General features: G+C 32.8%; 2 protein-coding genes across 2 annotated transcripts; both read right to left on the reverse strand.

Moving 5' to 3' along the window:
* Positions 1-2,295: 2,295 nt before the first annotated feature.
* LOC131595433 (peroxisomal membrane protein PMP22-like) lies at positions 2,296-5,564 on the reverse strand. The gene is made up of 7 exons (XM_058867778.1): positions 4,864-5,564; positions 4,669-4,767; positions 3,757-3,858; positions 3,388-3,463; positions 2,923-2,993; positions 2,753-2,838; positions 2,296-2,556 (listed from the first exon to the last, which is right to left on the reverse strand). The coding sequence occupies exons 1-7, from the start codon at positions 4,933-4,935 to the stop codon at positions 2,505-2,507; spliced, it is 558 nt and encodes a 185-aa protein (XP_058723761.1). The 5' UTR covers positions 4,936-5,564; the 3' UTR covers positions 2,296-2,504.
* Positions 5,565-8,480: 2,916 nt separating this feature from the next.
* LOC131595432 (peroxisomal membrane protein PMP22) lies at positions 8,481-12,096 on the reverse strand. Its single transcript, XM_058867777.1, has 7 exons — positions 11,903-12,096; positions 11,703-11,801; positions 10,284-10,385; positions 9,639-9,714; positions 9,107-9,177; positions 8,937-9,022; positions 8,481-8,762 (listed from the first exon to the last, which is right to left on the reverse strand). The coding sequence occupies exons 1-7, from the start codon at positions 11,972-11,974 to the stop codon at positions 8,711-8,713; spliced, it is 558 nt and encodes a 185-aa protein (XP_058723760.1). The 5' UTR covers positions 11,975-12,096; the 3' UTR covers positions 8,481-8,710.
* Between the last annotated feature and the right edge of the window lie 9,083 nt (positions 12,097-21,179).

A 21,179-nucleotide genomic window follows, 5' to 3' on the forward strand; every position in this document is an offset into this window, starting at 1 on the left:
AGTGCATTTAAGCCTAGTTGATATTTATAAAACTAAATGACTGCATAAATATTTGTATAATTAATGTCAAAACAAATCTAATATATTTATGCTTCAAATATAAACAAAAATATGTTTTTGTTTTAAAACTAATAAAAAAATTTTGGTTAAATAATTTTTTTTTATGATATTTCATTGTTATTACATTTTAGAAACATATGCGCATAATGCACAGTACCATTACGAACGGTGTATTCACATCAGAATTTGTGCAAACCCACTGGTTAATTTAATTTTTTGTACAATTCAAAAATAAATAAAAGTAAATATATTTTAAATATTGTATCAATCCAAACACAGGTAAAATGTGTTGTTTTTAAATTATTTTTGTTACTAATATTTTTATTTAGAAATTATTTTTAAATTAAGATACAATACTTTTTAAAATAATATACGAAAAAAAGTGAACTATATATTATTGATGTAATCATTCTCTAATATATGTTATTAATGAGAAATGTTATTTCTAAATTAATGAGTGAATGTTAATATTTTTTTTATAAATGAGAAAAAACATTATTCAAATATTTTTATTAATAATGTCAAAATAAAAATAATATGACGTATAAGAAAATATATCATTCATCCAAATATTATTATATATGGAAATATTATATTTATGATCCATATATAAATATGTTTTTTTAAAATAAATACTCTTTTGATAAAATAATTTTGTTTTTCATTTTTACATTTTTATTATATTTTAAAAATAAAAGCGTGCGTACAACACCAGTACTTGTGCAAACACTAGGGCACTGATATGGTATAATAATTTTGTCTTAATGTACTAGTACCCGTACGAACACACGGGTGTCCAAATCTAAATTTGTGCCAACCCACGAGTTATTGTATTTTTTGTACAATAAAAAAAAATAAAAGAAAATATATTTAAAATAATGTATGAATTCAAACATGAGAAAAATGTGTTGAATTTTATTATTATGTTATTAATATTTTTATTTTGAAATTATTTTTTATTTATTATATATTTTTTTTAAAGATAATATAGGAAAAATTGAAATATATATTATTGTTGTAAAACAATTATGATAAAACAAATTTGTTTTTATTTTAAAATAATCTTTCTTTTAAAAATAATAAACTATTTTAGAAAAACAATTTTGTTTTTCTTTTTTACATTTTTATTACATTTTAAAAACAAAAGTGTGCGTACCACACCAGTATTCGTGCGAACACACGGGTATTCTACTGATTACTTTATATATATATATATCAATACAAATGTACGGGTTACTACCTCACGAAGGTTCTCGAGGGATATTTTTCGTGATATATAACAGGCACTCTTTGTGAAAATGGGTTGGTTTAGATTAAATTTTAAATTAATCTTTTAAAAATTGATCCAAAATCGAACAACTTAATAGTATATCTATATTTTTATTTATTTTTTATTTTTTATTAGTATGATATGTTGTATTTATTTATTATTCCTTTGATACTTAGTATTTTAATATAATTTATTTGTTTAATTTAATCTATTTAATTTTATTATTTCATGTGTTTGTAATATTTATTTTTAGAACAAGGGAAATTTTATTTTCTCTATTTTTCTTATAAATATTTATAAATTTGTAATATTGTCACCTAATTTTATAACAAGGGAAATTTTATTTTCTCTATTTTTCTTATAAATATTTATAAATTTGAATAGAGTTCTATCTAAATAATGTTTATATATGCATAACAAAGTACAAAACAATGAGTTTCAAATATTAAAATTATATAGAATTAAAGCATGTTTAATATAAGAAAATTATATATAATTGTCTGTACTAAACCTTTGTAGACAATAATAATACATGTCATCCAGAAAAAAAAAAAGGTCGGAGCAGACTTATTTGAAGATGCGGGCCTAAAATCAAGACCTACCTCGAAAAAAGTGAGGGCGGGACAGAAAAAATCCGCAGACACTACACTTTTTAAGCCTAAAAACACAAATTTATGAAAATGACCTCGTCCGCAAGAGCCCACGAAGAAAACGGGACGGAGCGGGACGGACACATTTGAGGGAGAGGGCCTATATCCTTAGTCTTAGTGAGGGCAAAATGGGTATGCCTAATAGACCAGACCCGTTTTGCCATCCCGAGTCAAAAATTTAACATTGCTACTTCTCTACCTCTTACTCAAAATGGTCAAAGGTTTCTTTTTTGACCACTCATGTTTAACATTTTTGAACTTGTAAAAGAAGCCAAATATTTCTTTCATGTTCACACCACATATACATCTGTTACCTTTTTCATCATGGAAAATTTGTGCTGTTTTATTTATGAACCTCCAATGTTTGTAATAGCACATTAACTATGAACTTGTCTTCCTTAATCACTGCTTTATTTCGAATATTCCAAGAAAATTACACACATAAAAGAAGGACAAACAAACTTCTAAAGAAAAGCAGGAGCATCTACTTAATTTCAAGACTATATATTGGAATCTCCTTTCCTTCAGGGTTTAGTCAATGACATAGATCGTGCTCGAAGGTTCAAAAATATTCCCCTGAAATAAAATAGACATATAATGAATTATCTCATTTAGTTGTTTATCAATAAGAACGACTGATGCGCATGTTTGTTGCATTGGCGGTGGCAGAGGCTGTTAGTCTGCAACAACTATTTGCATAACACACAAACCACCAACCAAACACATTTAAGTTAAGAAAAGTTGAAAGAAAGACCGAAAAAAAAGACCATACCAGCAAAATGCTATTAAGCTTTGAAAAACAACGCGGAAATGAAGAGGCATGAATTTGTACTTTATCCATCCAACAGCAGGCCAGAACTGTAGTTTAATTCATTCAAGATCTTAAAGTCAGAAACAATAAAGTAAATTCTATTTGATACTATAGTTATAATACAAGATTACCATCCATGATGCATATTGCACCGATGGAAAACCCTTCTTCACTCTAGCTTTCACATGCACCCAAGGTTGGCCTGCACTAGACATTTTTATCATAAACATAACTACCATTTTGCACATTTTGCATACCAATGGCATTTTGATCATAAATGCAAATCGGATAAAGATGGGACCGATCGTATTCCAAATGAGATTAATCATGATGCATTGTTTGTGTAAAACTTTTTACACTGGTATCTAATGACAGTCCATCTATTGTGCAGCTTTTGAGATAGATGTGATCAAAATCAAATGTTATTATTGATCAAACAATAGTAATTAATTGATAGTGTAAAGACTTTCTTAAGTACCCTAATTTTGACACTGATGACAATTATTTTATTTCTCCATACTTTCCATGTGCATTTGACTTCGTATACATGCTTCTTCAGTTTAAATGAAAAAGTTTGATGTTGAAAAATGACTAACCTTCAATAACTAATCCATAGTAAATCATGAAAAGCAAATTGTTCAAAGGAGAAGATGTCAATTGTTCAATCAGAACCTGAAAAAAAAATTAATAACCAAAGAAGACTTCTTTAAAAATGGCAATTTATTTCTCATGCTCTTCTCTCTTGTTGTGTAATGTGTTTGGACTTGGGATGATATTAGCTTAAAGAACTCAATTCATTCACATTTTCAAAATCATATATCACATTTTGCTAACCATGGATTTGTAAGTATATATTTCCAAACAGTGCATAAGTTAACTGATTATTCATGCTATAAACACTACAAATATAGCAGATTGATAGCATGATAGATGCAGTTAAAAGGAACAAAGGTTTTACATATCACCTTCTTTGCCACAGTTTTTGAATCTTTCCTTCCTTTGAAAATCTTTTCCAGTATTAATTGAAAGTAGTGTCCAAAGGGTCCAAAATAAGCGGCTCCAAGAAACTGCATGCAATAAAATATTCCTATGATTCCCATATATATAGTATATAACAACAGAAGACAAAAGACAATCAAAACTACAATAGCAAAATGGGAAATGATTGTAAAGGATGATAAATATGATGGTAAAGAAGATAAATCAACAAGAAATATACAATAATTATAAAACAAATGGTAAGAAAATGACCAAGCTCATATGAGCAGCAACATTGTAGAATAGACCCTTATAAAAAAAATTCTCTATGTATTTTCTTTTGGCAAAACCAGATAAGAAATAGACCCAGTTTTCGGTATTTTAAAGAACAGATTTAATCATAGAGGACCAAAATTTTAATTAAACTCAAGTCCATCCTCAATAACCTAGTATCATCTTATCCGCGTGAAAATTGTCGATTCAATAAAAGATAATTGCAACAACCAACTAAAGGTGTGTTTTGTTTGGTGTAACATTGGCAAGATCACACTGAGTCGTTGCAATTTTGGCAAAAGCTACACTCTTGAGCTTCAACAAAATCACAGTACCATTATGATTTTACCAAACTCATAGTGAAACAAAACAAGTACTTAGTAATAAGATAAAATTCTAGTATAAACTCCACAAATATCCCTGTCCACATTCTTACTCACCAATTTGGTCATGACCATCTAACACTGACATTTCAGATTAACGGTGGTTGGTGATCTGATACCAACACGACGTAGACACATGTAGTTTACATTGAATCACTTAAACTTTCATAAATTATTACTGTCATAAACTATGGTCTGAGTCGAAAAAAATTGAAAAACAAAATGGAAAAGAAGGTAACTAACCACTTTGAGAAAAAGTCTTTTGAATTGAAGTTTCTGATTCCCAGTAAGCTTCTGAGACACGATATCACTGATCCCCGACAATACCCCTGCAGTAATCGACTATTTAACCTCATAATGAAACATAGGAAAATTAGGGAAAAGTTGATGAATAAATTGATCAAACAAAACCAAACAACAATAAGAAACAAGATGAACCTTAGTTCTCAAAGGATGTTCGTGAAGCTGTTTCACATAATTGTTGAGTCCGTTCTTTGCTACAGACCCCATCTTCCTCGACCTGAAAAGTAGTTACTGGCACTGCGTCTGTGAAGGTTTGTGTTTGTTCGGTGAAACAAGAGAACAAAACAAAGGCAGAAAAGCCAACAACAGTGAAGAAAAATGACACTCTAGTAAATAGAGAATAGTAAATAGCACTACACCACTTCACCTTTTTTGTTTTACTTTACACATTAAATATATTCATCCCATGGAAAACAACTTAACAACTTCAGATTCCATTGAAACACTAGAAATTAATTGAAACCGAAATCCAGAACATCAAACTGAATCGGAATACCAATCACCACCGTAACAAGCATAGTCGGAACCGGTGGATGAGGCGGCAAAGACATCGTAGCAAATCCCTCGTCCTGCTTCTAACCAATACCAACTCTCATCTGAGCAAATAATGATTTTTGCATACCAAAATATGAACGATGCACGATGCTCACATAAGTAAAACTTCAAACAGTTGGCATGCACTAAGTGAAGCTTAATTGAATTACAAAATTGAAACAAATAGAATTAATGCAATTTGAATTATCTCTGGAAAGAGCTTAAATTTGGAGACAAATAATATGGTAGAAGTCAAGCAGGAACTTGAGACAAGAAAATTGTTTTTATGGACGAATTCGATCAAATTCAAGTTTTAAGAGTAGAGTTTTAATGATTTAGAATAAAAGCCGATAAAATAGAGAGAATATTATTGAAAAGATAATTTTAAAAGGAATAAATATTAGTTTTGAATTCAATATATTTATTTCATCCAATAGGTAAATTGATAACAAATTCTACCATTATTGCATAAAAATTAAAAAAATAAAAAAATAGAAACTAATAGAATTAAAATAATTAATTTACAAAGATAATGAAAAATAGAAACTAACTAGAATTTAAATAACTAGTTTATTAAGATAGTGAATTAGTGTAATAATACTCTCTCTTTCAAACATCCTTGTCCTCATGGATGAATAAACGCAAGTGTCATTTTTAAGAGACAAAGTTTTCTATTTGATTAAAACTTAAGATTTCGAACATTTTTCTTGATCATTTTCTCATTCCACCTGATTAGAACGGACTGTCTTGGTCTGTAACAAAGTGATCTTCTGAAAGTGAGGGGGTGTGTCTGCAAGGTACTCCAATGTCAAAGTGAGAAAGAGAGCAAACGGAGCGCAAGTACAAGAACAAAGGTTTAGAGTGAGAATAATGAATATCTGACCCTCTAGTGAAAGAGGGTATTTTTAGCCCCCAACTCTGGACCAATGTCTCCATAGTGGGCTGGATGCCCAGGTCCAAGATGGAGACTGCCAGGATCTACGTGTGTAGTGGAGACCAGTACGTGGCCTCCGTCCTAGGTCAACCGCTCCGAAGTTTCAGGAGAGACGCGGTCTTCTCGGAAGCGCGTAGACTTTGTGATATTCGAAACATTGAAGGTGGAGGATTCCTATGAGGAGGAGGGTACCCGAGGAGACGGGCAACTAGGCGCACTCGTGTACTACACCTGCTCGGAGCCCTGTGGGTGCTCTTGTTCAGGAGGCACGCCTGCCCGAAGCGTTGGTGGACTCGTGCAATTTTAGTCACGTGAGGTTCGTGCTCGGTGGTCGACCAGGTGCAAGCTTGTACGAGAGTAGCTCAATTGGGTCTTTTCCTTGGTTAGGCTAGTTTGGGCCTTGTACTATGTTTGGGCCAAGCATCGGTCTAATCCAAAACAAGAGCCCCCCAAGTTGTGGTTCCTGGTGAAGGAGCTATGACTTTAAGTTCAGCTCGCGTCCTCGACAAATTCACGCTTGGTCGGAGCTCCTCGTCTGTGGTCATGGTCGAGCGAAATATAGCCCGATAATCGGGGAGTTCTTGCGGGAAGATTTGGAGGCTCGTCGGCGACAGGGAAGGCGAAACGAGAGGGCAACAAGCATCGCAGGTGACGTGGCATTGCATTTAATGCAAGTAATGATGGCCTAGGAAGTAGGGTCATAATGAGGCGCATGCATGGGAGGCAAAAAAGGACAGGAGGCGATACGTCACCCGACGTGTCGCTTCGCCTTTCGTGCAGGCTCTATAAAAAGGGGCTTAAACCCTCATTATAAGGTTTAACGCTCTCTTACTCTCTTCAAGTCCTCTCTGCCTTTTTGTTGGACATGTCGCTGTTTCCGTCGTCGCCTTAACCGTTACCTCCGTCGTACACTCACATGTGTTGATACGAGTAAATCTTCTTCCCTTTCTGTGTTATCTTTGTTGTTTTTGATCCGGTTTTGCGTGATTTTTGTGTTCCAAGGGAGTATTTCCTTGTGATGTTCATACGCTTGGTCGTCAATCTTGCATTTTAGTTTAGACAAACTCATACGTCTGTGTAGAATCCTTGTACGTTTCATGGTTTTCCTCAGGAAACTCAGAGTTTTCCTCGTGATGTAGGCGAAGTGGTCCAGAACATTCTTGTGACTTTAAGGGCCTCCTCGCGATAATGACAAAGTGTTCGATAATTTGATACTTGACTGTTTTGTGTTTTAAATTGGTTGGAAATTGATTAGCTTGTGGATACTTGAACTGTTAATTTGAGAGTTCAATTGTTAATGTTGATTGTCTCATTGTCATACCATCTATGATAGCGCATATATGAGTTCCAATAACTTGTTCGGTTTAGACGACTTTCGATCTAAACGCGAAACTTTCGTTAGCCAAAGTTTAAACTCTTTTCAAAAACTTTAAAACTTGTATTTTCGAATTAGAGGATCTATTCACCCCTCCTCTAAATAAGGTCTCGTCGTCTATCAGTATTATTTTAGAATTCTCAATAGAGAATTACTTGAATTTCTCTATGTTTGAGAAATCATTTTGAGTGGTCAAATGACCATTATTGAATTCTTTGTAGAATTATTTGAAATTCTCTTTATTTGAAAAATTATTACGACTGATCTTTATACCAGATACTATGAGTGGTATGTATACCATATTCAACTTATTTTTATACTATCAGAGAGTATTTTTAAACAGGTTATCTTCGTGCAAGTAATAATCATATAGTATAGAACTGAATTGTTTTATCTTAAAGATGTTGTGGTTGAGTGACTATTTTGCACAATTTTAAAGGGTGCAACCAAACATTTTAGAAAGAGCAACCTAATTTGCTGTTCGACTTGATAATTTACTGCAAATATTCAAAATCGTGAAACATCAATTTTTGTTACAAATATTTATTAATTTAGATAGAGTTCTATCTAAATAATGTTTATTTATGCATAACAAATTACAAAACATGAGTTTCAAATAATGATATATAATTTTAAGCATGTTTAATATAAAAAAAAATTACATATAAAGGTCTAATTTTGTCAGAAACTAAGAATACATGTCCAAAGTTTAACATTGTTACTTTGCTACATCTTACTCAAAAATGGTCAAAGGTTTCTTTTCTGATCACTCACGTTTAACATTTTTGAACTTGTAAATGAAGCCAAATGTTTCTTTCATGTTCACATCACATATACATTTGTTACCTACTTCATCATAGAAAATTTGTGCTTTTTTATTTATGAACCTCCAATCTAACTGGTAAATGGTTTTGAAGAAAGAAAAATTACTTGCAGTAATTTTCCAAATATTTATTATCTCGTACAAAGTTTCCATAAACAACAGTGAACCTTGTCTTCCTTAATCACTGCTTTATCTCAAATATTCGTCGAAAACAACACGGATATAAAAAATAAGGACAAAACAAACTTTTAAAGGAGTACTATTATGCAGGAGCATCTAATCAATTTCAAGACTATAAATTGGAATCTCCTTTCCATCAGGGTTTGGTCAATGTCATAGATCGTGCTCGAAGGTTCAAGAATATTCCCCTGAAATAAAATAGACATATAATGAATGATCACGTTTAAGTTGTTTGCCACAATTGCACATTTTTGTTGCCTTGGCGGTGGCAGAGGCCGTTAGTCTGAAACGACTATTTGCAAACACACATATGAAATTAAGGAAAGTTGAGAGAAAGACGAGAGAGAAATAAAAGGGTGTACCAGCAAAATGCTATTAAGCTGTGGAAAACAACACGGAAATGAAGAGGCATGAATTTGTAATTTATCCACCCAACTGCGGGCCAGAACTGTAGTTCAATTCATTGGAGATCTTAAAGTCAGAAACAATAAAGTAAATTCTGTTTGAAACTAAAGTTGTAATACACAATTACCATCCATGCGGCGTATTGTACTGATGGATAACCCTTCTTCACTCTAGCTTTCACATTCACCCAAGGTTGGCCTGCAACATTTTTATTATTAACATAACTACCAACAAGGCATGCCATTTTGCACATAAATGCAAATCGGATAAAGATGGGACCGATCATATTCCAAATGAGACTAATCTTGATGCATTGTTTGTGTAAAAATTTTTACACTTGCAACTAATCACAATCCATCTTTTATATGGCTTTTAAGATACATATGATAAAAATCATATATTTTTATTGGTCAAACAATCGAGATTAATTGAGAGTATAAAAATAATTTTTTTACGCTGTCTTTGTATATCAATTAAATATATTCCAAATTACTTTTAATACTGATATTAGAATTTAAAGCAGAGACATTTGATCATTATCAGATAGCTGAAATCAAACTGCTGTGTGAGTGCATGATTTTCCTAACTGCTGAAAGTAAGGTCCATTCTATTGTACCGACTGGTTAAATGAAAAAGGTTGATGTTGAAAAATGACTAACCTTCAATAACTAATCCGTAGTAAATCATGAAAAGCAAATTGTTCAAAGGAGAAGATGTCAATTGTTCAATCAGAACCTGAAAAAAAAATTAAACAACGAAAGACTTCTTTAAAAATGGCAATTTATTTCTCATGTTCTTCTATCTTGTTGTGTAATTTGAGTATATAAAAAAATTAATAAAAGAAAGACTTCAATTATAAATAAGGTCTTGTGTAAAATGTGTTTGGACTTTTGAATGATATTAGATTAAAGAATTCAATTCATTTTCACATTTTTAGTTTCATATTCATATATCACATTTTGCTAACCCATGATTTGTAAGTATATATTTCCAAACAGTTCTTGAGTTTACTGATTATTCATGCTATAAAAACTACCAAAATCACATATTGATAACATGCAGGACCGTCTTTGAGGACGCGCAAGGTGGACTACAACACAGAGCTTCAAATTTGTCCAGTAAAAATGTGAATAAATAGGGTCTCATAATAAATTTGACACAGCTAAACCATGGCTAAATAGGATCCCTAGTTGTTTTGTCAAGGTTGAACTATGGATAACCTACATAGGGCCTCTAAAAACTTAAGACGGTTCTGATAACATGATAGATGCAATTAATAAGAACAAAAGGCTTTGCAATATCACCTTCTTTGCCACAGTTTTTGAATCTTTCTTTCCTTTGAAAATCTTTTCCAATATTATGTGAAAGTAGTGTCCAAAGGGTCCAAGATAAGCCGCTCCAAGAAACTGCATGCAATAAAATATTTATAAATAAGACTCCTATAGTGATATATAAAGTATATAACAACAGAAGACAAAAGACAATCAAAACTGCAATAGCAAAATGGGAAAGGATTATAAAGAAAGATAAATGTTATGGTAAATAAGATAAATCAATAAGAAATTTACAATAGTTGTAAAAGAAATGGTGTGGAAAAGTCAAAGCTCAAAAGAGCAGCAACATTGTAGAATAGACCCTTACAAAAAAGATTCCCTATATTTTCTTTCCGTAAAACCAGATAAGAAATAGACCCAATTTTCGGTGTTTTAAAGAACAGGTTTGATCATAGAGGCCCAAAATTTTTATTAAACTCAAGTTCATCCTCAATACTCTATCTAGTATCATTTTATCCACATGAATATTGGAGATTCAATGGAAGATAATTGCACCAACTAACTTAGTACGTGTTTTGTTTGATGTACCGTTGTCAAGATCGCTCCGAGTCATTGCAATTTTGGCGAAAGCTACACTTCTGAGCTTCAACAAAATCACAGTACCACTTTCATTTTACCATACTCAGAGTCAATCAAAATAAACAAGTACTTACTAATAAGATGAAATTCTCAGTAAAAAGTCCACAAATATCAGAAAATCTGGGTAATATGAGTGTTCTAAAATATAGTTTCTTGTATAAGTTTGGAATTGGATTTTTGGATCTCTCAACAAGTTCCCTCCTACGGAGACAACACAGGACTTCACTCTTTCTCCCAAGGACAATTTTTTACATAGATTGAATAAGGAATCTTCCACATAAGAGTTTCCTTGTCCACATTCTTTAGCCTACAGACCAATTGATTGAATAAGGAATCTTCCACTTAAGAGTATCCTTGTCCACATTTTTTAGCCTACAGACCAATTTTTGACATGGATTGAATAAGGAATCTTCCACTTAAGAGTATCCTTGTCCATATTCTTTAGCCTACAGACCAATTTTTGACATAAATTGAATAAGGAATCTTCCACTTAAGAGTATCCTTGTCACCGGAGAAGCAAACACACGCGTAGACACATGTAGTTATATTGAATCACTCAAACTTTCTTAAATAATTACTACTTCATGTCAGTATCATATCCAATGTAAGTGTTTCATAATTCACACTACATAGTCAAAACCCTTTGGATAAGTTGAAATTGGGTTTCAGATGTACTTTGTTTACATCAACATCTAACATACTCATATTTCAAAAATCAAGGACTACAAATTTATTTTAATTAAAAACTGTCATAAACTATGGTCGAGTCGAAAAAGATTGAAAAACAAAATGGAATAGATGCTAACTAACCACTTTGAGAAAAAGTCGTTTGAATTGAAGTTTCTGAATCCCAGTAAGCTTCTGAGACACTATATCACTGATCCCCGACAACACCCCTGCAGTAATTACCTATTTAACCTCCCAATAAAACATAGCAAAATTAGGGAAAAGTTGATGATTAAATTGAATAAAACTAAACAAAACAACAATATGAAATTAACAAGATAAACCTTGGTTCTCAAAGGATGTTCCTGAAGCTGTTTGACGTAATTGTTGAGTCCATTCTTTGCTACAGAACCCATCTTCCTCGCTTGGTTTGACTGGAAAAGTAGGTACAGGCACTGCGTTTGTGTTTGTTTGGTGAAACCAGAGAACGAAACAAAGACAGAAAAGTCAACAAAGATGAAGAAACATGACACTCTAGTCTTCACACGTGGTTTGAAACAGAAAATAGTAAAAGTCTTACACGTGCCATTGCACGTGAGAGACAAATAATAAAGAGTAATAATTTGTGGAATAGGAAGATCCGTAATGACAATGACATCGTAAGAGATTTTCTAACGGTAACAATAAAATAGTAGACATTCGGTTTTTTTTTAATTAGAAGATATTCTAAAAAATTGCATTTTATTTATAAAAAAAATTGCATTCTATCATTTAATATCATTTTTTAAATTTAAATTTAAATTTCTAAAAAAAAAACATTTTTTCACCATTAGTATTGAACTTATTGGATTGTCTAATTTTATTCTAGGTCAATTATAACATAAATATTATCCTCCGTATTAAATTCAACGTCAATCACAACTGAATTAATTAGATGAAATTTTCTAATGAATTACTATTCAACCAACCTAAAAAATATTTATGTTTTTTTTTCAAATATAAGAGATGTGTTAACTAGTCAATATATGTTTTAATTGTTTTAGGGTGTAGCAAAATTATTAGTACTTTTATAAAATAATTATTTATTAATAATATAAAAAAATATAAAATATGCGTAATTTTATAAAACTATTTTTTGATTAATTATTAATAAAAAATAAAAAAAATTTTAAAAGTAATATTTTGTTTTTAATTATAAGACTTGTTTAAATTTTTTATAACTAATAGGATACTCGCTACGCGGAGATCACGACATTTGTATTATTGTTTTTGTAATAATCTATTTATATTATTTTAGTTTATTGTTATATGTTTTATGAACATATTCTAAATAAATAATGTTTATATGAATATTGTAGATTTGACTAATTTTTATAAAATTATATTAAAAATAATAAAAATTATGTCATAATTTATTAAATATAAGTAAGAGATATTGTGTTTATCAATGAAATTATTTTCATTTAATAATTTTCTCTTCAATTTGGCTAAAAATATGTTCTCTTTAATTATTTTCTAAAATTTATGTATTAATTTTAAAGATAAATGGAAATATCGACCAAATAAGAAATATTGTTTGTAAAATAACCTATAGGTATAATAGTTATTTTTTATAGAAAGATTTTATATGATTTGTTTATTTAAGTAGTATCTTTTAATAGTTGATGTATAAATGAAAAAAAATTATTATATAGTAGACATATAAGAAAATGGAAACTAAAATTATTATGAGAAAAAAATTCAATTGTATTTTATTTAAATTACTTTACTGTATTTATAAAAAAAATCATCTATTGTATTTTATGGTGAATATTATAAATGAAATATTATACTCAATGGCAAAAATGTAAATAATAAATAGGGTTAAACAAGTTTTTGGTCCCTCTAAATATTGCAGATTTCGTTTTTAGTCCCTCCAAAAAGTTTCTTCAAGAATGTGTTCCTGCAACAAATTGCGTTTGAACAATTGATCTCTAACGTCAAATACAACTAACGACTGCTTATATGGCGAGATAGTTGGATTAAATAGCTTTTTTTTTTACTGAGATGGATTTCGTTTACTTAGGTGGCATGACTGTTCTTGATAAAAAGCTATAATCAGAATGAAATCCCTAATTCACGAAGACACGTTACGAAGCTTGTGGTCCCTTTCTCCAAAACCTCATTGGTATTTCATAAGTTTGTGGTCCAAACATTGACGAAGGTTGCATTGCTTGTTGCGGTCCCAACAACGTTAAGGTTAGTCCCACTTCCTATTGTTTATTGCTTTCGATTATTGCTTGTATGTTTTGTGCCCCGGTTGTTTTGAAAACCATGCTTTTTTTGTGTTGACTGAAAACATCTAGGTTTTTGCTTTGACTTTGATGGTAATATCTAATTTACCCTTGTTTATTCTTGTAATGTGTAGGATATGAGATTATTTAAGGGTGTGTTTTATACCAAATTGTCATTTGTAAAGGATGTAAGGTTAAGATATGAAGCAGGGATGTTTATGTTATAAGTGGGCAATACTCTGATTTTCGGGCATACTTTAAAGCATGTGACTTAATTAAGGGGATGACCTCTTCGTTTAAAATTGAAGATGTGAACATGTGGTGGAAGGTTGAACATGGTTGTCTTGAAAAGGTTATAAAACCCTTTGTTAAAGATGATGATGCAACAATGTTAGCTCTGTGTGATGAGAAGAGTAAGTATGATGTTGATATATATACAGAGCCAAGTTTATCAATTAGTGAGAAGACTTATATGGAGAGGTTAATAGAGAAACAAAAAGGCCAAGAATTTGTTGAGGAAAATGAAGATGCTGAGGACAGTGAATCATTTGAAGACTCTTTGGATGGTATACACTTTGAAGATAGTGGAGAAGAGAGAATGCACGATTTTGATGAAGACACGAGTGAAAGGTTAAACAACGGCGTGAATAATGGTGCTTCTTCAAAGCCTGTTGTTGGTGCTGATACAGGTCAAAGGATACATAAAGGTTTGACTACAGTTGAGATGAATAGGGAACATAAGGGTTTGACTACAGGTACATAAAGGTTTGACTACAGGTACATAAAGGTTTGACTACAGGTACAACTGAGATACATAAAGTTTGACTACCTCTCGTTGATGAACAATTCAGGTATGAAATTGAAAAAAGTTGTAGAAAATGTAAGACTGAGGTTTGCTACAAAAATAATAGGATGCAGGACTTTCAAAGCAAGGCAACTAGCTAGAAAGGTTGTTGAATGGGACTCAGCCATGCAATATAGTGTGTTATGGTCATATGGAACTGAATTAAGGAGGGAATCAAAAGGAAACATTGAAGGTTTGAAAGGTTCTACATGTGTTTTGATGGTACAAAGAAAACATTAAAGGTTTGATGTAATCCATTCATCTCTGTTTTCGGAGATGCATCTCTGAATTCAATTTTTTTTCAAAATCAAGGGTGTTTCAGATATGCATCTCCGAATAAACCTATTTTTATAATTTTGGGTTTTTCGGAGATGCATCTCCGAATTAGGATATATAATGTAACTCACGACATAACCCCCTCATTTTGTCTCTTTCCAAACTTAAAACACCCCAAAACCTTAAACTCCTAAAAACCCTTAGATATCTACCATTCCAAACTTCATTTTAAATCATTTCCACGAATTATTTTCACTCATTGCAACACATTGCAACTCATTTCAACACATTTCAACATATTTCAACATATTTTCACACATTGAGTAAGTTTTTTAAAAATTCTTTTTCTATTTCCATGTGTATACAGATATGTTTATGATCCTTTAAAGTTAGTAGGTATTGTAAAATATTGCTTGTTTGAAGTTTAAAATGTGTGAAAATTACATTTTTGAGTGATTGAGGTTGAAGCTCTAAAAATGGATGTCGCATGTGGTTTCAGAAGTGCATTTCCGAAAATACCTCTTAGGGGTTTCGGATATGCATCTCCGAAATAATGACGAAGTTGTTATTTTTTTTAATTTTTCATACCATTGTGATTATTCTTATTCGAAGAAAAATGCTCGACAACCCGAACAGAGTTAGACTTGGCAGGCCAACCCAAACTGCTTCTACTCGGTGTGAAAGAGCTGGGTAGGCTGCGAGGGGTCGAAAACTCGTTCGAGTACCGCAGAAGGAATTGGAGGGACCATCCACTTTTGCTCCCAAGAGTCTTCTATCCCATGCGTCTTCATCTAATGAGGAGGCACCGGGGGATGTTCACGTTCCTGCACCCGAGGAGGCACCGAAGAAGGTTCGTGTTCTAGCACCCGTGTATGTTACCCCGACTTACCCAGGAGGGCCCTCTGACAGCTCCCTCCTGATATATTACTCCAATCATGTCGCCCAACATGTTTCTAATGGAGAGGATGCCATTATTGGTTCAAGGATGCAATTATTGTCTCTGGACTTTTAGGACTATGTTGTCTCCGGTTACAACACCATTAGCCACGGAATGCATGAGGCATTCGTAGAGATAAGGCACAAGGAGACACCGTCTTTCCACTTTTCTATTAGAGATATGACGATTACTCTGGATGACGTCGCTTGCCTGCTACACCTTCCTATTCGAGGGAGGCTCATTAAACACTCCTGCATCACTCATGATGTTACCATTGAGTGAATGATTGATTATATGGGTGTTCAGCTGGAAATGGCAGTGGAGCAGTGTTCCTCAATTAATGGGGCACATGAAAAGTTCTCGTTCTTGAAGGATCTTTATCACGACCATCTCATTGCGGCAGCTGATTCCCAGAATGAGGACGATGACTTCTTTATTCACTATCACCCTCAGTGTGCTTTGAGGTGTTACTTCATGTACTTGGTTTACTATTAATAATTTTTTCTTACATGTCTCTTATTCTTTTTTCAGGGATGGATCATTTCCCACTTCCACCGCATTCATGGATATGCTCTTGATCTTGACTATATAGAGGTGATGTTGAGGGCTGCCATGTATCTCACCCACATAGGGAATTAGGCTATGTTGTTGTTCCGGATGTATCTCAATCCGACTGTTCATGATGACATCCTATGAACGCCATTTGAGGATCACAGAGAAATTATCTTATTCGACTCCATCTCTTTGTACTCCAGGTGACTAGCATATGGGAATGGTACTATGGTTAGGTATTTGCCGGAGCGATACATATGGTAGTTTGGCTATGTTCAAATGATACCAAATCTCCATCTCAGGCTGCTCCCGACACCATTGTCCATCGAGACCTCGATGATATCTTTAAGGATTGGGACCATCATATGGTGGCATAGGACTATCAGTTGATGCAGGCATCCAACAGTTGGCATTTTGTAGAGGGATACGTGACATGGTTCTACACAGTGTCACACCCTATCATGACACCTGATGCTCCTGGACGTCCACCTAGGCTAACTCATGAGGAGATTTTGGAGAACTAGTAGGCCTAGGATGACCATGTGTTCACTATAGAAAATGGTAAACAACCACTAGTCCTCCCAGAGCCTACAAACTAAGGATTACTTGCAGAATCGACTAGTTGATCTTAAGACACGTGCTAATGTAACTAAGGTTTGGCTTGTTGATAAGTGCCAAAATGTAGTTATTTGGTGTATGTAAATAGTGACACTTATCGATACTTTTTGTTTATACCATTTGAATAATTATCCGTTTTCATGTAATTTTGTATACATTGCGAATTTATGTAAATATGTTTACTTTTATACCGTTTGATAGTTTGTGTATCTTTTTTTAGGTATTTTTGCGTATTCGGAGCTTCGAGGAATAAAGTATCGAAGACACAAATGCAAACGCGTTTTGAAGAAATAAAGTTTGCTGTTCTGGTGTAGCGCGCTAAGCGCGGTCTGGGAGATGAAGAGCTTGGTTTGGAAGAAGTTACCGCGCGACGCGAGGCCCGGAGGGCGTGACACGCTCTAGGGCAATTTAAGTTTTTAGTTAAGGCGCGCTACGCGCGCCGGACCGCGCTAAGCGCGCTCTGTGTATTTTTGTTTTTCTATTTATAAACAACTTTGTTATTTTAGGGTTTTAACATCTCTTCTTTGACAAAGTTGAGCTCTGATCCATTCTTTGTAGTTTAGAGGTTTAAGCAACACTGTTGGGTGGTTCATCATTTCGATTGAACGCGAGTGGTCTCCGATTGTGTCGACAATCCGAGAAGTTTCCATTTGTTCTTCTTCTTCCCTGTGACCCATTTCAATGATGGTTTTGTTTGTATATTTTTCCTCTCTTGTATGTATATTTGTTGATCTTGGGATTGTTTATATATTTTCTTTACAAATCTTTATTGTTGTTGTTCTTGATCTTTTTGCTTAAATGCTCTGGATTTGTGCTATTGTAGAAATAGACATCATAGATCTTGATTAGGAATGATAACTATTAGTTTCTAAATTGTAGAAATAGATTAGGGGCTAATAATCGTAATGGGTATCAAGTTTAATGCCTCCGTGTTGTTTGTGTCGGTGGAGAAATCGTCGATGTGAATGATACGGTTGAGTTTTTGTCGGTGTTGCAGAAATAGACACTGATGTGGCATCTCGAATGATGCCTGATGATTTTGATGCGTATTGTGAGTGTTGAGTAGGGATGGTAAGCAGACCCAAACCCGCAGGGTCCATCCGCACCCGAACCCGAAATCACACCCGCTTATATATATATATATATATATATATATATATATATATATATATATATATATATATATATATATATATATATATATATATATATATATATGAGGAGGGATATATTTACTTCAGGAGTAAGTTATTATAACTTACTCCACATCTTGACCATTAATTCTTTTCAATCTAATGGTTAAAAATAATAAGTAATTAAATATGGAGAGAAAAACTATTACTTATTATTTTTAACCATTAGATTGAGAAGAATCAATGGTCCAGTTTTGGAGTAAGTTATAATAACTTACTCCTGGAAAGAACCCGAAACCCAACGGGTGTGGGCGTGAGTGTTATTTTGCCATCAGAACAACATTTGGTTTTGGGTTTGGGTTCGGGTGCCGATTTCGGGTGCGGATTTGGGCGGTGCGGATTTGTTTATTTATTTTTATTTACTTTTCCCGCATTTTATATTCTGCAACCCAATCATGAAACATAGAACGTGAGATAGTTGAACGACCGTTTTTCTCTACCAATCTCCGTGGACTACAATACGATATAACCTATATCACCCAGTAATGAATATAGCTATTACTTTTTACTTGCCGCTTTACCGCTTCAACACTTGTACAGTTCGACACAATACTTGACTATAAGAGAAGCGACTTCCTGCATAGAGTTTGAACAGACAAGGTTTTCCAGAAAAAGGTGCTAATGTTATCAACTGAGGGTGACTCGTGACCGACATAACACTATAACATTCAGAAAAGATACACAATGAATGTATCTATGGTGAATTCTATTATCGTAACAGAACAATTGTCGACAACATAGACGATGACATTAAAAGATAGTTCAAATGTAAATGAAATCAAACAAAGTGTTCAAAAGGAATGATTGATAAATAGGGAAATTGCATTGAAGTAAAAATGGTGATTCACGTATATTAGCACTCTTGAAAACTTTTTGTTTCCTCGCGTTGGGAATGTGAAGTTTTTTACAAGTGAACACCTGGAGCCCTTTGTTGGATCTCCTATTTATAATGACATAAAGTAACCGTCTACAAGCTAGAGTAACTGCAAGATAACTGTCTACAGGCTGAATGACTGGCTACAAAATTTAAACAACTGCTCCCCACGTTTTTGGCGCTCGTTCTGGGAGCTACTCTTTTGCTAACCGCTGGCATTTGAATTTCAAATTTATCCCCCTCAAGTCTTCTCTTTGACGCTACCCTTTAGCGTGTAATGAAACCAAAACTTTCATAACTCTCAGCTTTTAATATGGTCGACAGAGGAGTTCGACCAATTTTGCAGATTGCGTCGACTTTTCCTTTTTTGCCAGTCTATCACTTCTTGGGCTTTTCTCCATCTTCGACCCAACTTCTCTTACAAATAAGGCCCAATCCTTTAATCTATAGGGCTCTTCTATTAATTACACCATCACCATTTTTCTAATAATTTTCTACAGTAACACCATGCCACTGGTGTTTTGCCGATCTATCAGCGGATACATGTGATTGGGCAGGAGGATTTGGACTTAGGGATCGTTGAGAGGGGCGAACCTGAGGTGGTGACCATCATGGAGAAGGTGGTTAGCGAGGCAGCGATTGCTGTGGAATACAAGAGGCAGAGGAGGGGTTAGGGGGTGAGGATTAGGCATACGCAGTAAGTTATGCTTTTTTTATTCCTGAACAATTTATGTATAATATTTTACTATTTTCAAAACAATTTTTTGTGCTTATTATTTATTATTATTTGATATTGCTTATTATCGTTTGTCGTTATTATCGTTTAACATTTTTATTCCGTTCGCGTCTTTATTATCATTTTAATCTAATTCATTTCGTATCAAAATTTTGATGAATTTCTAAAAAAAAAATATTGTCACGGGTTATTTCGAAGATGGATCTCCGAAAAATCTTTCAAACGCACAAATAATAGTTTCGAAAATACATATCCAAAATCACATCTTTTGTGATGCGTTCGACGATGCATCTCTTAAGAGCATTTTGAGATTTTTAGAGATGTTTTTCATCCCTACAAAATGGAAAAAGAAATTCACTTTAAATTTTAGATTCATCATCGAATCCATCAACTCCAATATAAATTTTTCTCTAGTTTGTTTATAAATGTCTTATCATCAATAAAATTGAACTACGTGAAGGGTGAGTAGAGATAGGTACGTATATAGTTAACTAGTGTCTTACCCGTGCGTTCGCACGGGTACCCGTCGTTTTCGCGCATTATGATTGAGGAAAATAAAAGATGATAGGGAAAATGTTATTTTGTTCCATATAGATATTATTGTAGAAGTAAATGTCCTAAAAACAAATGTGTAAAATATAGAAATTTCTTTTCAATAGGTTGGGCCAAAGTTTGGGATATATTGATTAATAAACATTATTTTCCCCTTAATATTCAATATTCCGATCAGTAACTTCATGTTCCCTTTAATATTCAATATTTCGATCAGTAACTCATGTTTTCGTTAATATTGAGTATTTTATTCAGTAACTTCATGTTCCCGTTAATAGTCAATATTTTGATCAGTAACTTCATGTTCCCGTTAATAGTCAATATTTTGATCAGTAAATTCATGTTCCCGATAATATTCATTATTTTGATCAGTAACTCTGTATTCCCGTTAATATTTTGAATTTGTTCCAGTTAATATTTAATATTTTGACCAGTAACTCCATGTTCGCGTTAATATTCATTATTTTAATCAGTAAGTCTGTGTTCTCGTTAATATTAATTATTTTGATCAATAACTTCGTGTTCCCGTTAATATTTCAAATTTGTTCCCGTTAATATTCAAAAAAATTATCAGTAAAAGGTATTAGTAGAAGATTAAATTTGGGTTAAAATTGAAAAAGTTATAAAAATACTAATATTAAAAAAATTGAATATTGAAAATAAAATGTAATTAAGAAAATAAAGTTTATATGTTGTTTTATTAGTATGCAATAAAAATTGGAAAGATCAGTTATTTGACTTAAATTATTAATGTTTTACCAATAAA

The sequence above is a fragment of the Vicia villosa genome, linkage group LG4 (genome assembly GCF_029867415.1).
Source record: "Vicia villosa cultivar HV-30 ecotype Madison, WI linkage group LG4, Vvil1.0, whole genome shotgun sequence".
Taxonomy (NCBI): Eukaryota; Viridiplantae; Streptophyta; class Magnoliopsida; order Fabales; family Fabaceae; genus Vicia; species Vicia villosa.

Coding starts and splice junctions, on each gene's coding strand:
- LOC131595433 (XM_058867778.1), bottom strand. CDS start 4,935: ATGGGGTCTGTAGCAAAGAACGGACTCAACAATTATGTGAAACAGCTT. Junction 4,768..4,863: donor AACATCCTTTGAGAACTAAG/GTTCATCTTGTT, acceptor GAGGTTAAATAG/TCGATTACTGCAGGGGTATT. Junction 3,859..4,668: donor AAAGACTTTTTCTCAAAGTG/GTTAGTTACCTT, acceptor TATTGCATGCAG/TTTCTTGGAGCCGCTTATTT.
- LOC131595432 (XM_058867777.1), bottom strand. CDS start 11,974: ATGGGTTCTGTAGCAAAGAATGGACTCAACAATTACGTCAAACAGCTT. Junction 10,386..11,702: donor AACGACTTTTTCTCAAAGTG/GTTAGTTAGCAT, acceptor TATTGCATGCAG/TTTCTTGGAGCGGCTTATCT. Junction 9,715..10,283: donor CAAAAACTGTGGCAAAGAAG/GTGATATTGCAA, acceptor TTTTTTTTTCAG/GTTCTGATTGAACAATTGAC.